This window comes from Heptranchias perlo, chromosome 16, assembly GCF_035084215.1.
Source record: "Heptranchias perlo isolate sHepPer1 chromosome 16, sHepPer1.hap1, whole genome shotgun sequence".
Classification (NCBI taxonomy): Eukaryota; Metazoa; Chordata; class Chondrichthyes; order Hexanchiformes; family Hexanchidae; genus Heptranchias; species Heptranchias perlo.
This window is the reverse complement of record NC_090340.1, coordinates 29,795,206-29,813,053: the sequence shown is the minus strand read 5'-3', so window position 1 is coordinate 29,813,053 and position 17,848 is coordinate 29,795,206. Positions and strand designations below refer to the sequence as shown.

Below are 17,848 nucleotides of genomic sequence, written 5' to 3'. Positions count from 1 at the left end.
ACATTTTGCTGGAGTGGTGGATTGGTCAGTTTGGAAGACATTCCTTCTATTTCCCTAAAGCCTTCCTTGGGTTCTGATGAAGGATCTGTACCCAAAATGTTAACCTTTTTTTTTCAGATTCTGACATACTTCCTGCATTCTATTTTACCCCAGTTATCAACTTAAACCAAAGAGCAGGATTGGTTTGTCAGTTTCTGTAAAATTTATTTCAGTGGTTGCATTGGACCTTTATGCCAACTGATCAACAAAACATCATTTACACTGATGCAGAGGTTGCAAATAATTACATTCTCTGAACACTCGTAAACAATCAACAAAAAAGACAACAAATAATTCTAATCTGCGAGTATTTTGTGCAGTTTAAGTTTTGTTACGTTATTTGCTCTCTTGGTATAAAGGCAAAAACTGTTAATTATGGTTACATAAAGAGCCTCGAGACCTGATATATCTAGTCTCTGTACTGACTGAATCTCTTCCATATGCCTTTTAAAGGCATTCATTTCAGTTTAGATATAGGAAACAGTCAGTCATAGGATCATAGGGTTTTCTTTTTGCAATTTATTCGGTCTGTTTTAGATCTGACTCAACTCAGAATTGGAAAATGCAGTCGATTCTTTGAATTGGTGAGTCTTTGTCTTTCAGCCAGTGTCAAGAGTGTAGGAGGTTCAAGTTGAGTTGACAATTTACTCTATAACTGAACTTGAATTTGTGCATTGTCCAGTAGCAGTCAATTGCTGATCTAATGATACTGTTGACACTCTGATATTGTCATAAGAAACAAGTGTTCACTGTCAGAGTCCGTGTGCTGTGTTGTCTAACACATGCATTGCTATCCCGATTTACTTAGTAGATAGAAACCGCTTCTTCCATTTGAGCAGTTCCAACCGGCAGCACTATTGTAGGCATCAGTTTGCATTTCAGCACTTGTAATCTAGTTAATAATTTTGAATCCCAATCCATGACTGATAGTTTCTCCTCTGTTGAATCATGTATTTTTCAAGGGTTCTTGGTATGTGGGAGGCTAGTGTACTATTGCACTATGCAGTGGAATGGTAGGATATGGGTTCCCAATTCAGCCATGCCATCAGAGGGAAGTTCAAGCATAGGCTAGCCACTTTGCCAAAGGGATTGAGGGGAAATTGCTGAACTTAGTCTCAAGCACCTCCAAATACACAGTTCAGAAGGACATTGCAGGCTTGGTACCAGGTTGTCTACATGCTCGCTTGGTTAGAGTCTAACAGAGGGGAAAATTGAAATAGAAAAAAGGATGGCAAACATAAGGAAACTAGTTCATGTAATGTTCACAAAAATGTAGAACGTCTGAAAATCTTGGAATGATTAATTGGATAGAAGGGACAATTTTCTTGCAAACATTACATTGACCACAGAAAAAAAATCAGAACCTTAATTGCAAATGGTGATTACTTATGATCTGACATGTAGTGCAGCGTTGTATGTGAAACTGAGAAAGACTACTGTTCTTGGGATGGAAAAGTTCATTTTCTAAAATATTATTATGAGTTAAAAGTGGATCATTAGGTGGGAGCATGTATGGGAATCACTTGCCAAGATATTCAGGCTTCGAGCATATTTGTTTTCTTTTTAGAGATTTCTCCAAAATTGTATACATACATGTATGTTCTAGAATGGCTTACTGAGTAAATGAACTGCCTGGTAATCAACACTTATACAAAAGCTTCTGGTGACTTTTTATGAACAGTACATAATTTCCTGTTATACTTGGCTGTATGTATCAGGAAGATCTAATCTCAGTTGGGCAACAGTAGGAGTGCCAATATTAGGATCAATGTCCTTTCTCTTGAAAGCAAAAAATCAGACAGTGCTGCTCCTGATTCTTATCCAGCTATCTTTCCTGGAAAGTGCACGTTGGGCCACGAGTGGTTTAGGTGTGGCTTGTGATGCCCTCCACAGCCATTGAGTCTCATTGACTAGGTTCATACCTGAAGAATATCTATTTTGTTGAATCACCTGAGGGCTGCTGATGCCTATGGAATTATAACCTACCTAGCATGAGCCAGAGCCTTCAGGAGAGAAGGGACAAACAAGAGTAATTAGCAAGAACACAGAATGTACAATGTATCTGTGCGCATTAGCCATTCAGTTCAACCGTGGGTAAAATTTTGAGCTCTTGCAGCTTCTCTCTATGTAGTTTGAGCCAGTATATTTTCCAGTAATCTGCTAAAAAACATTGTAATGTAACAGTAACAACCTTATACTATAACAATTTATATTGCACCTTTACAGAGGAGGTAACAGACAATAAGCAGTAGTGAAAGGATTAGGAGAGGTGACAAAGTGTGGTTGAAAAAGTAGAGTTTTAAGGAGGCTTTTCAAGGCAACACTAAGAACAAAGAAAACAATTATGTTTAAATAAACTTACACTATTAAATAACTGACAAATGAGTATAATTCAACGTTTGTTCTCCTGATCATAAATAGTTTGGGTTTCGCTGTCATGAAACATATGTCATCAAAAAAGCTGAATTGAATTATAACCTTTGCAATTCACTGCCTGCTATTTGTTGTATACAAATCATAGATTTAAAAATTGAGACAAACAAGTGAAATGGGGCACAAAAATAATCAGTTTAATTTCAGCCAAATGTATTTTACAGCTTCAGTGTAAAGCATTGTTCCTGTGCAGTGTCCCTTTTCCCCTAGTCTATGGGATTTGATGTCAAAGCATATTGACACAAATTGCTTTTTATTGTTCTTTGATAAATCTGCTGAAAGTGTTACTTACCAAATACCGTATTGGACCTTCATGTGCAACTGCCCCCAGTCTAGGATCAACCAGATCCAATTCCATGGACCAGAAAGATTATCCAAATATTTATATTTAAATTGTGTTAAAGGGACTTAGTGGTGCAGTGAATAAATATGCTGCATTTTCACCTCTGGGATCTAGGATCTGGCCCAGGATAATAGAAGTGGTTTCATCCTATGGACTGTAAGGATTGAATATGAAATGTTTGAGCAGTCTCAACCCAGTTCTTATTGAGCACAGAGCCACAGCGCAAAACTACCAAAAATTTTGAGTAAATTGGCAATCTCACCCAGAGGCCATAAAATGGGAAGTGAAAATCTTCATCCTGGTGCAGAAGAAGAGGATTCTTATGTGAGTTTCTGACAAAGGCACTTCGGTAAAACTCCAAAAGGGAGCTTACACTCCTTCTGATAGCGTTGGACTGGGAGATGCTTAATCTTTGGTTGTTGACACAGGCAGATGCAAATCTTCCATTCAAATTTTTGCCTTTTAATTCTTTACCCTCTGTATCTCCCTATATTTAGGCAGTCCTTTCCAAGTGAAAGAGCCTGGGCCATTTAGCCTGCTACTTTTAGTAACTGTCATCAATATCACTGTTAAATTTTGCAACAATATACACAGATCTGTTTAGTTTTTCAGTTTTATTCTCCTTCCATACCCTTTCCCCACAATGCCAGTAATCACACCAGCACTAGACTACTGCATACATCAAAGTACTGCATACATTAAACTAGAGCATGCACATATTATACCAGTGGGTGCAACAAAACACTACACCACAACCATAAGCTGCCACAAACTCCGTCCCCCTCTCTGCCACTCTGAGGCTGAACCACACTGTTCACAACCTCATTGTCCTATTTGATCCTGAGCTGAGCTTCCCTCCATCACCAAGACTGCCTACTTCCACCTCCGTAATATCACCTGTCTCTGCCCATCTGCTGCTCAAACCCTCAACCATGTTTTTGTCACCTGCAGACTCGTCTATTCCAATGCTCTCCTAGCTGGCCTCCCATATTCCACCTTCCGTAAACTTCAGCTCATCCAAAGCTCTGCTGCCCATATCCTGACTTGCACCATCCCGTTCACCCATCACCCCTGTGCTTGCTGACCTACATTGTCTCCCGGTCCAGCAAAGCCTCAAATTTAAAATTATTATCCTTGTGTTCAAATCCCTCCATGGCCTCGCCCCCTCCCTATCTCTAACCTCCTCCAGTCCTACAACCCTCCGAGAACTGCGTTCCTCCAATTCTGGCCTCTTGTGCATCTCCAATTTCCTTTGACCCCCTCCCAAGCTTTTGGACACCTGTCCTAATATCTCCTTATGTGTCTCGGTGTCAAATATTGACATAGCCTGGTCCTAGAGGGATGGTAGTAGAAGCCTGGGAATATATGCCTGCTTGACATCTCAGTTTTGTAGTGGTTCATGGCAGAGAGAAGAAATAGAAATTTAAAATAGTGAAAGGAAGAAATTCTTTGATTCTGTCGTTCACACTGGACAAAAAACAGTTTTTTTTTATTCGTTGATGGGATGTGGGCGTCGCTGGCGAGGCCGGCATTTATTGCCCATCTCTAATTGCTCTTGAGAAGGTGGTGGTGAGCCGCCGCTTGAACCGCTGTAGTCCGTGTGGTGAAGGTTCTCCCACAGTGCTGTTAGGAAGGGAGTTCCAGGATTTTGACCCAGAGACGATGAAGGAATGGTCATATATTTCCAAGTTGGGATGGTGTGTGACTTGGAGGGGAAAGTGCAGGTGGTGTTGTTCCCATGTGCTTGCTGCTCTTGTCCTTCTAAGTGGTAGAGGTCGTGGGTTTGGGAGGTGCTGTCGAAGAAGCCTAGGCGAGTTGCTGCATTGCATCCTGTGGATGGTACACACTGCAGCCACAGTGCGCCGGTGGTGGAGGGGGTGAATGTTTAGGGTGGTGGATGAGGTGCCAATCAAGCAGGCTGCTTTGTCCTGGATGGTATCGAGCTTCTTGAGTGTTGTTGGAGCTGCACTCATCCAGGCAAGTGGAGAGTATTCCATCACACGCCTGACTTGTGCCTTGTAGATGGTGGAAAGGCTTTGGGGAGTCAGGAGGTGAGTCACTCGCCGCAGAATACCCAGTCTCTGACCTGCTCTTGTATTGAAACTAAGTTTCTAACTGTGCAGGTAACTGCTGTAAACCCAGTAAATAAGTTGCATGATTGAGTGCAGGCGTCTAACATTGTACAGAACTTTTGTTCAGTTGGAGGTTTTCCTATTAACTAAATGGCAGGTCTGTACTTTGATGAACAATATACTACAGCATACTTTAGAAATGCAAACTACATATTGTGTTTTCTGTGAACAACCACTATAAAATTGTAGTGACTTATACACCAGTTTTTACAGTACTCGGCATGGTTGTTATCCTCCACAGTATTTCCATACATAGTTACAGCTTGATGTAAATCTCATAATGTCCATTTCAAATGCAGTGAAATTGGAAATTTAAAAAATGTAATCTACTTAATTCAATTTGCTGTACTATCTTGGCAGTAAAGAAACTTGTTCCATCCATGTTTTCAGCTCAAAAATTTAATATAACATTCTGAGGTCATATGTACAAGTCTTAAATGAAAATCATCTCGTATTTGCTAAGTATGTTTTTGCTTTCAATAAAGAAAACATGCTGCTACAATATACTGGTAAATACTTGCAAAAGAAACTAAACAGAAAACATCTTAGGCTAAAGTCTTTTATTAAATAATTATATTCAGTTTTGCAGTTTGAGGATTATGGTATATTTTTCACCATGATTAATTTTTAAAAGAATAATATTTGTAATATATAATATATTAAAGTACTACATGGGTCACATGCTACATTAAAAACTGCTATGTGAACATTATCTATGAGGCGTCCCATGTTAAGATGACCACACTTAACTGCTATGTTTCCCTATGATGTCAGCAGGTGGCAATCTAATAGAATTTCTCATATTAATGTGTAACTTGCTTGTCGCAGTTGGCTGTCACGCCACGACTTGGAGCTCTGGAGCCTGTTAACACTGCGCCCAAGCTTCTCCAGCTCTATCTGCTGCCGTGAGTTTCTTTAGTCTCCCACTCCTCTTGCTCCTGGCCCTGTCCAGCCCCACTGTAATTTTTTTTCCCTGTGCATTAAAAAAAATTCCCTCGATTTTATTGTAAGAACTTTGTCTTTTTAAAAAAAATTCTTCTGCTGCTAACCCACTCTGCCATTGAAGCTAGTCTCTGAGTTTCTGAAATGCCACCACTTCAAATTTTACATGATTTACTTTATTTTAACTATTTTAATGCATTCGCCTTTTTAAAATTCTTGAAACACCACCGCTCCTTCTCTTCCCTGTCATTACTTTCGAACATCCACCCACTAATGTGGGGGCTCTTTACCCTTGCACTACCTGAAATACTACTCCTGCTTCTCTATCCAATTGTGCCTCAGCTTTATTTTAAAGATTGCTGCTCTGCCTTCAAAAATCTTTTTAAAAAAATCTGCGGTCAAACCTCCTTTATCCCAACCTGCCTCCAGATCTTTCCAAGCATCATTCAACCTAGTCTACTCCATTCTTCCTGAAATACCAGTCCTCCTCTGTCCCCCACTGTCCCTCAATTTTATTTTAAAATTGCACATTCTTCCTTTTCCTTCCCTTTCTGCTACTCTACTTCCCACTACAGTCTTCCTCCTACTGTCTCCATTTCCTCGACTCTGCCTGCTCTTTTAAATGTTTACCCTTCCCTTTGCTTGCTGCTCCCTACTCAGCCTCATTTCAAAATAAGTATTTCCTCTAATTGTCCCGAATACCTATCCTGCAATCTACTCCCACTCCTCCCTTTCCCTCAGTGCCCTTTCCCTGATGGTTGTGTTCAACCTCAGCCCTTTCTACTTCTATCTATTTGCTCCCATCAATTTCAAAATAAATATTTTGTGACGCCAACCCCAAACCCTACCCACCCCACTATCTCCCCTTTCTGCTATTCTATATCCCACTACAGTCTTTCCCCCACTCTAGCTATTGTTTAAATATTCACCATCAGACTTTCCCAGGGCTGCCTAATCTTCCCCATCTATCTATTTCCAATTTATTAATAGTCTTTGTGCAGTTCATGCTGCCTGGAACTGCTATATACGTACTGCTTGTAACACTCTACCTGTCATACTTTCTTAATAACATCCCTATTATAAAAGAGCATATCTGATCCACAATGAGCAATGCCACTAGAGATCTGCTAGTTAATTATTTTTTGAGTTGTCTAGCATGTTCTCTCCACAGAGGACTCCCATAAACAAACATTATTTTTAAACTTTCACTTTCTGAATAATCAGCGATGAGAGAGGAATTCTACGACAAGTCCTGATCATTGACGATATTTATTCAGTAATTTACCTTCCTGTCTAATGGCAGTTTTACTTTGGCAATATGCCCTTGGGCTCGAGCGCACATTACTGCTGTTGTTGAAGGCTTATTAAGTGTAAAGGGCACAATTTCCACACCTCTAATGACATCCTAGATCTTCATTTTCATGGATCTTGATACGGAAGGAAGTGTAAAGTATAGGCCTCCCAAAAACCCATATCAGGATTAGTGGCACGCTGCAAGGAAAAGCAGGGAGGGTAAAACTTGTCCCCATGGTGCAACATAAAAACAGCCTTAATGAATACCTTAACCTCTGTACTATAGACCTGCTGTCTATTCCTCTTTACTCATCATTTAATGACCATATGCAAGTAATTTTATGTAAAGTGTCAGGAGAGCTACGCTTGTGTTTGGCAAACAAATGTTCAACTTTGCTATCTTTCAAAGTCAAACTTTCACTTGATGTTTGTACAGGAATAAAACACCTGGTTTGCTCAACTTTTTGGCGAGCTCATCAGTGGCATCTGTTCCAGATCTGTGTTACAGGATATGAATTACGAATTGAGACAACAGGTACCAGGTAGCCGCATGTTTTACAGCAAAGTAGTCTTAAAATGTTTTAACCGTACCTTTCAGTTATACATGTGTTTGGAAAATGTAAGACAGCAGCAGATCTTGTCTTTATGTGGCTTCCCACATAGACTGGAAACCATGTGAGCACAGGCTTTGTGAGGCCTGAACGGCTTCCAAATGTTTCTTTACATGGGCTCTAAACTGTTGTAGTTTCAGTAGCTTAATCAGAGGCTGTGCAGACACCAGAGGGGCACTTTGCTTTCACGGCATTCTTTGGAACTATATAATGATTTGAGAGACTGACAGTTTTAATTGTATAGTTTGATTTATTAATTAGCTCTTGCCCTGCTGAATAAACAGGGACTCCATAGGTTAGCACAGCACATAAATGTCGAAAGCAGCTATTGATATTTACAGGTTTTACTCAACCAGCTTTCACTGCAGTCACTATGGTTTATTTTTATTATTAGATTTAGTTTTCTTTTCTCATTATCTTTTAGTTTCACTGCTTGCAGCCTGCTTAGCACTATATATACACCCTGGGTAGGTCACTGCAATGCATTTCATAATCACCATCAGGGCTGCCCTGTGATCAGGCCATACATGGTTCAAGGCTGCCTGTCCTTCCTTCTCTTCTCTCACTATCATGTAGCAGCTTCTCGCTGGCCCTTTAGCCTGGTTTAGAACTGATGAAGTTAGACTAACTGTGTCAGGTACGGTAGCCTTGGTGAGGTATACTTAAATCATAAGCTTCTGATTGGGACTCAAAATGTTTTGAGCTCTTGGGCCTCTACTTGAGTTTGAGCTCTAACGTCATGGTCTTCTCCAACTCCCATGAGGACCTCTTACTTGCAAATGAGTAGTCCCAAGTTGCAGACTTCCATAAATAACAAAAACAAAACAGCTTGAAATTCACAGCAGTTCAGGCAGCATTCAAGAGAGAAAACAGGATAACTTAGTGGGTATAACCTTTCCTCTGATCATCCGTTCCGACAAAGCATTCACCTGTTTTTATTCATTACAGATGCTGACTAATCTGCTGTGTATTTCTAACATTTTCTGTTTTTACTTCAGATTTCCAGTATTTGCAGTTTTTTAAAACATTTATTCAATTAATAACACTTTAGTGTGATGGGACTAGTGTGAAGTACCAAAGCAAATAAAATCTTGCTTTGTGCAGAACAACTACCACCCTTCTTTTCATTTGCAATCCCACTTGAATATGGTTATACTTGAGCAATATGTTTTACAACAGTAAATTAGTTTTTTAAAAAAAACAATAAAACCAAACTATTCCACTGGTCTTGGAGCAACAGAAGACAACAAAAGGTTGTAGTATAAATTCCTTTAGGACTTATTACTGAGAGCAGTGCTGAAGTCAACTAATACCCGAAGGAACTAAATTTCAGTCTTGAGTTTGTTATTAAAGTACAGAGTGATGAATTTAACACTGTGCCAATATGTAGGTTGGACTCTGGGTCAGGCCCACATTCTGGATTGCTTTTGCCTATAAATATTCTAAACCCAAAAAGAGACCGGTCTTGATCCAGGAGTAATGAACCAAATAGCATTCACCGCAAGTCTTTCACTTTGGACTGCCAATTTCATGCTCAACTTAAAACATCTTTGAGTGCAAAGTTTTGCAGTACAACAATTTTAATTTTGAAACCCTGATGCCAAATTTCTACAACAAACACACTGCCCAGCTAGTTCCACTTGAAATTTTCTGAGGAACCTATGGGATATTTCCAGTGAAATTACAACTAAAATGTGGGTACTTTAAAGCTGTGTTTTGTCATTCTGTAAGAGGAACTTTACAGCTGGCACACGAGACTTTCATCCTATCAGTCTGTGCTGATTCAAATTCAGGTTCTAGAGGTGGAAATGTAGTGCACTACCCTCAAAGGAGCATGGGAAAAAACAAAACACAAGTTCCTGGTCTTTTGTCAACCAGCTGGTTTGATAAATGTGACTATGTGACACAGTGGGGTGGCACACCACACTTCTATCTTTGGAACCTAGATTTGAATTAGCACAGATCGATGGGATGAAAGTCTCCTGGACCAGCTGTGAAAATTGTGAAATGAATTTGGCCAATTTCTACCTAGTTCTTATTGAGTGCAGGACCACAGCATGAAGCTGCCACTAGTTCAGAGGAAATTAATAGTCAGATGGGCCATAAGTGTGGAAAAGGAAACATTCACATGTGCTTTTCTGAGATTGGATAGCGAAGAGGAGGATAATCACATCTGCATCCAGATGTGGTCATCATTGCATGCCATTAGATGACAAAAGTGGAAAAGTGTTCCATTGCCAAAACTAACATCTCTTATTAGATATGAACAAAAGTTCACCAAAAAAATATTTATAAATGTATGCAGTGATGGAGCTTGTTGATGTACAAATCACACTATGCCATAGATTTAAAGATACAGATTACAAATCTATGCCTAGGATTTCTTGTGCTGCAAGAAACACAATGCTACTTGATTCCTGATTGTGCCTGGCAAAGATGCCAAGCTGATACAAAATCCTTCACATAAAACAGGCCAACTTGGACCGAACTTTCCAGCACACTTTACAGAAAGGTAGTGGTTTTACAGCAATTTGACTTGGCTTGGAGGTGATGCATAGTAAAGATGGGGCTACCATCAGGACATAGCATTCCAGTCTTTGGAACTTGTACTGCAACCATTAATTCATTCAGTCAATATTGTGATTGTTCTTAAACCTTGTGTACCGCCTATTCTCTTCTCCTGCAAAGTGAGACACTGGTATATCTATTTTTGTCTTTTTTGTAATGTTTCTGAAGTATAAACCAAGGGGGAGAAATTCAACTCATTTTGCGCCTGAGTTGAAATTTGTGGGGTGGGGTGGGGTAAGTACCTCGACACCCAAGCCCTGCCTGCCTGATGCCGTATACAGGCAGGTCTGTAAATAGGCGAGCAGCCCACCAGCCTGAAATGGATGTAAGGCTACTTTACTATACAAATCAGAGTCGTATGCCTGTTTTCGAACACGGATGCAAGATTCAGGTACAAGTGGGTGGAGCTTGCGCAGCACAAGTTCCGCCGCGTTGTACAAGGTTTGAGTGGCCTAACCAGTGGTCCTTAAGGGGCTGCTAGAGGTCACTCAAAAACTGAGCACAAAACTTTTTCGAAGTTATATTTTGTTGCCTTAGAAGGAGCAAGGGTCTTCCTCCTGGCTCCACAAAAATACTTTGGACTGCTGCCGACCCGTGTTTGCCCCCCTGGGCTTCCCAACCCCCACTTCCCCCCCCCCACCCCAGAACCTACTTGTGGGCTGGCTTGGTGTCGGAGGCAGTCAGAATTTGGCAGGCCCTGACCGGTGAGCTGCATGGGGACACCAGTTTGGCACCCGTAGCTCCTTGCTTCCATTGAAATGAGGCCCAATGTCTAATTTGGCTCAGGCCTTAGGCAGGCATGGATTGGCAGGCAATGAAATCGCTCTGCCGATTTGCTGCCCGTTTTGGGCACAAGTCAAATTCCTCCCCACAAACTTTTAAATGAATCTTATTTTTAATTCCTGCAAATCTAAAGCTTTAAACATGTTTAAAAATAACATGTTATTGTTCTTTATTATTATCTGATGAAATCATATTATATTAAGTTTTCTATCATAAACAAGTACAGTTTTGCAATGATCAATTTATCATCTTTTTCATTTCTGTAGCCTTAAATTTAAATCCAGCTTAGGATAGACAATAACGGTCTCAAATTATTAATATCCAATAAGTACTGTAAAATGGTTTACTAGTATTGCTAGACTGCTCTTGGTGGGCAAGAATCAAAAGAGGGAAACAATCCTTTATGTGGCGGCTTTAGTACAAATATGTCTCAGTTTACAGAGCCCATAGTAAACACACTTGTCACTGCTGCTGAATCAAATATATGGTACAGTACAGTCCTTAATCAAAGAAGAAAAACACTGCTGACTTAAGGAGTCTAGAGTTATATTGCTGCTAATACTGATAATGAGTATTATTATTACTATAACTGTGGAACCCTCCAGGAGTTGCAATTAAAGTTAGCTTGGCAGGCTCATAAGATGACTTGATGAGTTTGGTCCGTGACTGACAGAGCAGGAAGATCCCAGGTTTAATTGCTGATCTGTGGTGAGATAGCTGATCTCAGCTGTGGTCGGGGCATTATATCTGGCCTCAGTACCTCTGATCATCTAATCAAATAAATCTTAATGATAAACTAGCTTGTATAGAACTCATTCACTTTTACCTTGCCAAGACCTTGTTTGCCATGAAATGCTACTACATGTTGCGTTTTCCGTTGACATCCCTGTCGGAAATGAGCTTCTACTGTCTAATGAAACAACATGTCCAAAGGAAACAAAAGATTGTTCTTAGGTACAGACTCCAATTAAAGCTTGTCATTTTTTGTGCTAGAACTTATTTTCTATAAATACTGACAACAGTACAGAATGCTTTTAATTCTGGTCTGAAATTGTTGCAGTATCCCCATATGTCCTTCAAACCTTGGATAGTGCAGACTTTATCAGTCAGATCCCAAGTTGTTGAAGAAACTGGGAATACTCTATACATGGAAACTGAAGTCCTGTCTGATAACAATTTTCTTAGGAATTGATTGGTACAGTGCAAATAATTTAGCTACAATAGCAAAAATGGTTCCCTTTGATTTTAATGGTAGACATTAAAGTGTTAAATAAAGTTTCAAATCAAGAGATTCTTAATAAATTAGTAATAAATATCAGGGAACAGTGTAATATTCATTATATAAACAAATCAAGAAGACATGATATAAACAGGATATCTATGATAAATATCTTCCTATGTGACGCTAACTGGATAATTGGGAATCACAGTCACAAGTATGTTTTGGCCATCTCACAAATGGCAATATTTATCCCACTGTTGGTCGTGACACTTGCTATGGGGAAAGAACAGGAGAGTGGGATTAATTGGATCGCTCTTTCAAAGAGCCAGCACAGGCACGATGGGTTGAAAGGACTCCTGTGCTATATGATTCTATGACATTCTGTTTAGAATAATTGTAGTGACGTCAACAGACTGGGAATGTCTGGTTATTCAACATCACTGATGGGAAGTATCCATGCATGTTTTGGAGTGACTTCATAGAAAACAAAGGAGACTGTGATTTCAAACTGGTCTGAGAACTGCGTATCCCAGGGAAATTTGCATTCCCAGTCTATTGCATGGATTCCCTGTGATGGGCAGCTATCGGGTCAGTTTGAAGTTATGGCCTCTCTTTGTTTCCTATGGCGCTGCTACAGGACACTCCCCAGTGATGATGGAACAACCTAACAGGGAGAGATAGGTAAAGGTACAGTGACAGATGATAACTTGATTTGGATCCTAAAAAATATTCTAAATGAAATATGCAGGTAAGTGCATTGAGTACTTCAAATTTTATTTTCATGAAGTTAGCTTCACTAAATATGACTCAAAGTATTACTATACTTTAAAAAGAGTTTCTGTACCCCACATGATATATTCTGGAGATCATTGTACATGCACAAAATATAATGCAGGACTAAGTGTGTGTATAGTTTGCTTTTGTTTGCTGTTAAATCTCAAGTATTACATAAAGTTTGATTATTTAAGTACAGTTAAAATTATCATTTTAAATCAGTCTTGTACACATTTAAACTGTTCAGTGCTAAATGGAAATATATTGCACGTATAAAAGTAAGAAAAGGGCATATTTATTATGTACTGCAGATGAGGTAGCCTTGTAGCACAGGAAATTGATTTTTAAAAATATCATCCAAACCTACGTCAGTGGTTTTCGAGCTGCTCTGTGTGGGGACTATTGTGCAAATATTGACATACTCCCAGGCACCCTCCTGTCCTAAAGATAGTGTCTGCTTTCCAAATGAAAATAATGCATTTTCTATTAGTATACAACAACAGAAGTACTATGCCAGTAAATCAATAAATACAGAAATCTAATGACGGACACACAGAAATCTGATGAACTTGTGGAGCTCCCAGGAATCCGCTTGCAGCCCTTTAGGGTCTGGGGACCTCATTAGAAAACCTGTGACCTACACTTTACTTTCTTTTAGTCTTTTCTATTTCTGTTTCTTGTCTACATCACATTTGTCTTTCTCATCATCTCCTATTATCAGCACTCCTCTGAATTATGCACCCTGTATGGTAAAGATTGTGTGCCACTGATAATTCGCTTATATCTGAATAGTTTATTGTCCCAGCACATCCTTGTCTTTCTAAGCTGGTTTAATAGGTTCAGAAAAATATACCTGGAAGATTAGATGAGAACTTGACATACTATACTTTATTGAAATTTAGTTTCTTTACATTTTTCCCTCTGCACAACAGGTTGTATCATAACATAATCCTTATAGTATTTGTTGGATTGTCAAATATCCCTTCTGAGAACATTTATTCTCCTAGGTCTGTTTGAAGATTTCATTGATTTGATTGAGTACAGTACTTTCAACACTAATAAATAGACTAATGCACTCAGAAGAAAATCAATTATAATAACACCAGACTTTTTCCAATCATAATTATTTGGTTTTTATCAAGCAATGTACTAAATCTAAGCATACACTAGACAGGAAATCTTTTTCACCAATGTAATTGATCTGTACTGTCTACTATATTTTGTTATAAGCCACCAAAAATAATCTAGCATGGTACGAGAAATGAACTATATAAATAATACATTAAGATGTTAAAATAATTATTTGATTCTTGATATTTTGTGTCCTTGTATATTATAACAAAACCAACTGTTGCTATAGTAAGTAGCTCTTGGGCAAACATTTTAATGTACACCTTCACATATTAACGTACTTGCTGAAAAACTAGGCTAAATATATAATTTTTGCTAATTTGTTTTTAAATTAAAGGGAGATGCTGTTCTGTAAATTATCTATTCTGCAATATTGTTAAGGATAGTAATTTACAAACAAAATATTGTGCAAGTATTTACAATAAACATTAGGATTAATAGACCATAATGTGAGCATATTGTCTCTGTTATTTAAGCTAAGGGAGTCCAGTGTTTAGCAAAATTAGCAAGGGCACATGCCAGCAGCAATACGTATGGTTCAGCAACAATATTGGCTGCAAACAATATTAACGGCCCAATTATTGAGAAATAGTAGTCATTGTTCACATACAGCAGTCTAAATAACAGGAATCACTGCACAGGGCCATGCATATGCAGATAGAAACTCACCAAAGAAAGACGAGCATGTTTTGTCCTTTTAGCTAAAAGATCCTGCTGCTAAAATTGCTTTGGCCAATAATTTTAGCACCTTTGCACTAATGGATACAGTAAATGAAGTAGAACCAAATCACATACTTCATTACCAGGGGGGACTATTTTCTTCTCCTACGTAATAGAACGAGTACCAAGTATTGATCCGATCATCAAGATACTAATCCCCTGTAAAATGACTTGTTATAACTGAAAGTCGAGTCTGTGGATGTGCTGAGCCTTTCACTGACTACTGAATATTGGCCATGAGGTTGCTTCTTAATGATTTCAAGCTTTCAGGGTGACAATTCATTAGTGTATCTTTCACTCTGTTGAATGTCCAATATGTTTTGCTTTGCCATAACCCAAGGTTGTCCGTATGCTCCAAATAGATATCTAGCTTATTTAGGAGTGGTGCTATCACTGCCTTGCTTCCCTGAGTCTTGGTATTACACTCTACTGATTCATAGCAAAAAGGAGGGCCTTTACATTTGAAGTGTCAGCTTTGTTGTAAAATGCTACCAATCCATTTACTGTTGCCAGTTTACTTACCAATGCCAATGGACTTGCTGTGTCCACCACAAATACTGCACTCACCTACAGTAACAACGTGACCCTTGTATGCCAGTGTTGACCTTTGTAGCCTAACCTAGCTATTTATTTTAGGTTGTGAAGTTTCTCCAACTCTGCTGTTATCACCTCTGCCCTTAGCTAATCAAATAGCTTACCTTGAGGGAAACATTTATCTTGCACTTTCATTATCACCATTTTTGTAGCAGTAAAGATATATATTTTATGTCTGGGGACGGCTGTAACACTGAAACTAGGTATTGATCTGGTATATTTGGTAATTTCTTTCTACCTTGCCATCAATATCAGGAATCCTTCAGTATCTGTCTGTACCATGGTTGACCCCGCAAATAGCTCTTTATATTCCCATTGGGTTCATTTGGTATTAGCGTATCCCATGATTAAAAATTTAATTAATGCTCTATTATTACTTGACAGCAATGGAATTAAAGAGATTTGTTGAGTTTCCCAATATTATTAAAAGGATTGGGCTTTTAAAAAATGTGAAGGAAACTGTTTCTTTTTCAGGCTTCATTTTTTAAACTAAAACTTGCTTTAAAATGCTGCTGTTACGTACAGTAGAGTGGGCCTGTGCTTTGCATACATTTGTGATTTGAAATGGAAAAACAAATCAAATTTCAACAAGACAGTAGAAGAGTCAGGTTGTCAGTTTTGTATTTCATGAATTGGCAACAGTCTCATTTAGGACTTTCAGATGTGTCTGCCCAGACAGAATGTGAGCACTCTGCATGTTCTGTAGAAGACAACCACTTCTCACTGCCTCACAGTATGCACTGGTGCATGACAGTTGCCCTTCACCACTGTCTTTTTTTGTGCTTGCCCTTTGACCTCTCACTCAGCCACTGCAACGGTAACCACAGGCCAAGATGTTTGTGAATGACTGGCATCAGACAGCAGTGTGCTTGTCATTATTTGATTGTCAAAAGTAGTTTAGCATTAGACTCCATCAAGGTTAGAAATCTTTGTGCATTATTCCATAGATTCAGCATCCAACACTGTCAAGGATGTGATCAAACAGTAGTTTTTTAAAAAACTGGCCAGCTGTATCTTTTCCCATCATTTTATAGGGAGACTTTTGTTAAATTTATTCAGACGTATATTGGGTGAAAAATTCAGATATGGCTGCTTGAGGGCAAAGCTTGGCCTCTTGTCCCTTGCAGTACAAATATTGCACAGCTCCATTAAGATTTGGTCAGTTAAAGTTTTGATGTTGCCTGCAAGTCCTATCTACTTTCAGTAGTCAGAGCAAGCTGCAAAACGATAGGCCTGTTGTGCCTAGAGTTATCTGGCAAAATGGAATGTTGGTCTTGAATTGATAATGCAATATTGGTCAAAGGGCACTTTCCAAATAATGGTGTTTTGCAATATTACAGTGACATTGTACAAGATAATGTAGCATTTGAATGTGTTAGTTTACTAGGAAACACAAATTATACTTCAACATTTTTTCAAATACATTTTAATTGGTAGTTGCAATTACTGTTTAATACTGATATTTAAAATGCAAAGATCTTCCTCTTGGCACTTTTTGAATACAGTCGCCACCACTTACACTGTCCACGTTTACCACGGGCAGCCGCCTATATCGGGCAAATGGCGCTAACCTTTTGCCATTTCCACTGAAGTTAATTACAAAGGCGGCGCTTATAGCACGTTAAGCACGCTGGCTATTTCGGGTATACTTTGTCACGTCACTTTCCTTTCCTGCTCTGCCACTTCGGTCCTCTCTGGTTGGGTAGAAGGGTCGTTTCCATGAACTTCCATGCAGTGAAATAGCTCAATTAAAGTAGAACTTTAGTGGTACTCTTGGTCATACAGTTCCTGCAGTTGTACAATTGAAGTCAGGAGCGGGGAAATTTAAGGTGGTAAGCAAGCGGAAATGCTTAAAAAAATTAGCAAATGCCTGGCAAATGAAAACATTCAGTGGTCTTATTGACATTCCTGTTCATTTTTATAGCAAAATTCATTAGGACTGTGGCATTAATTTGATTATAATCAGCACTCTTTTCCCAGCTGGTAGTCAGGTGAGGACCGGTGTAGTTAGTTGCATGGCTGCCCCCTGCCTTCCTACTACTTGTTATCCCATTCATCACCTATAACGGTCCAATACTGTAAACACCAATGTGCCCGCCATATGTGGTGGGGACTGTAATAGCAATTTCATAAATACAACAATGATAATTTTCCATTTTTAAGCAGATTTTTACTGCTTCTCCATGGTTAATGGAATGAATTTTTAAAAATTGTAGTTCATGCAGTAATGGATGTCACTAGAAATATTCAATAGTAAAATGTT

The 17,848-nt window shown here is 39.0% G+C and overlaps 1 protein-coding gene across 7 annotated transcripts in view; it reads left to right on the top strand.

Moving 5' to 3' along the window:
* fto (FTO alpha-ketoglutarate dependent dioxygenase) overlaps positions 1-17,848 on the top strand; it is a 310,743-nt gene that overhangs the window by 17,145 nt on the left and 275,750 nt on the right. The window contains exon 1 of one of the 7 annotated variants that reach the window (XM_067997875.1): positions 7,679-7,717. The exons of the other annotated variants lie outside the window; for them this stretch is intronic. Coding sequence (XP_067853976.1) covers positions 7,694-7,717 — 24 coding nt within the window. The 5' untranslated portion in view covers positions 7,679-7,693. Of the gene's footprint in view, positions 1-7,678; positions 7,718-17,848 lie in introns of those variants that run through there. 7 annotated transcript variants of the gene reach the window in all.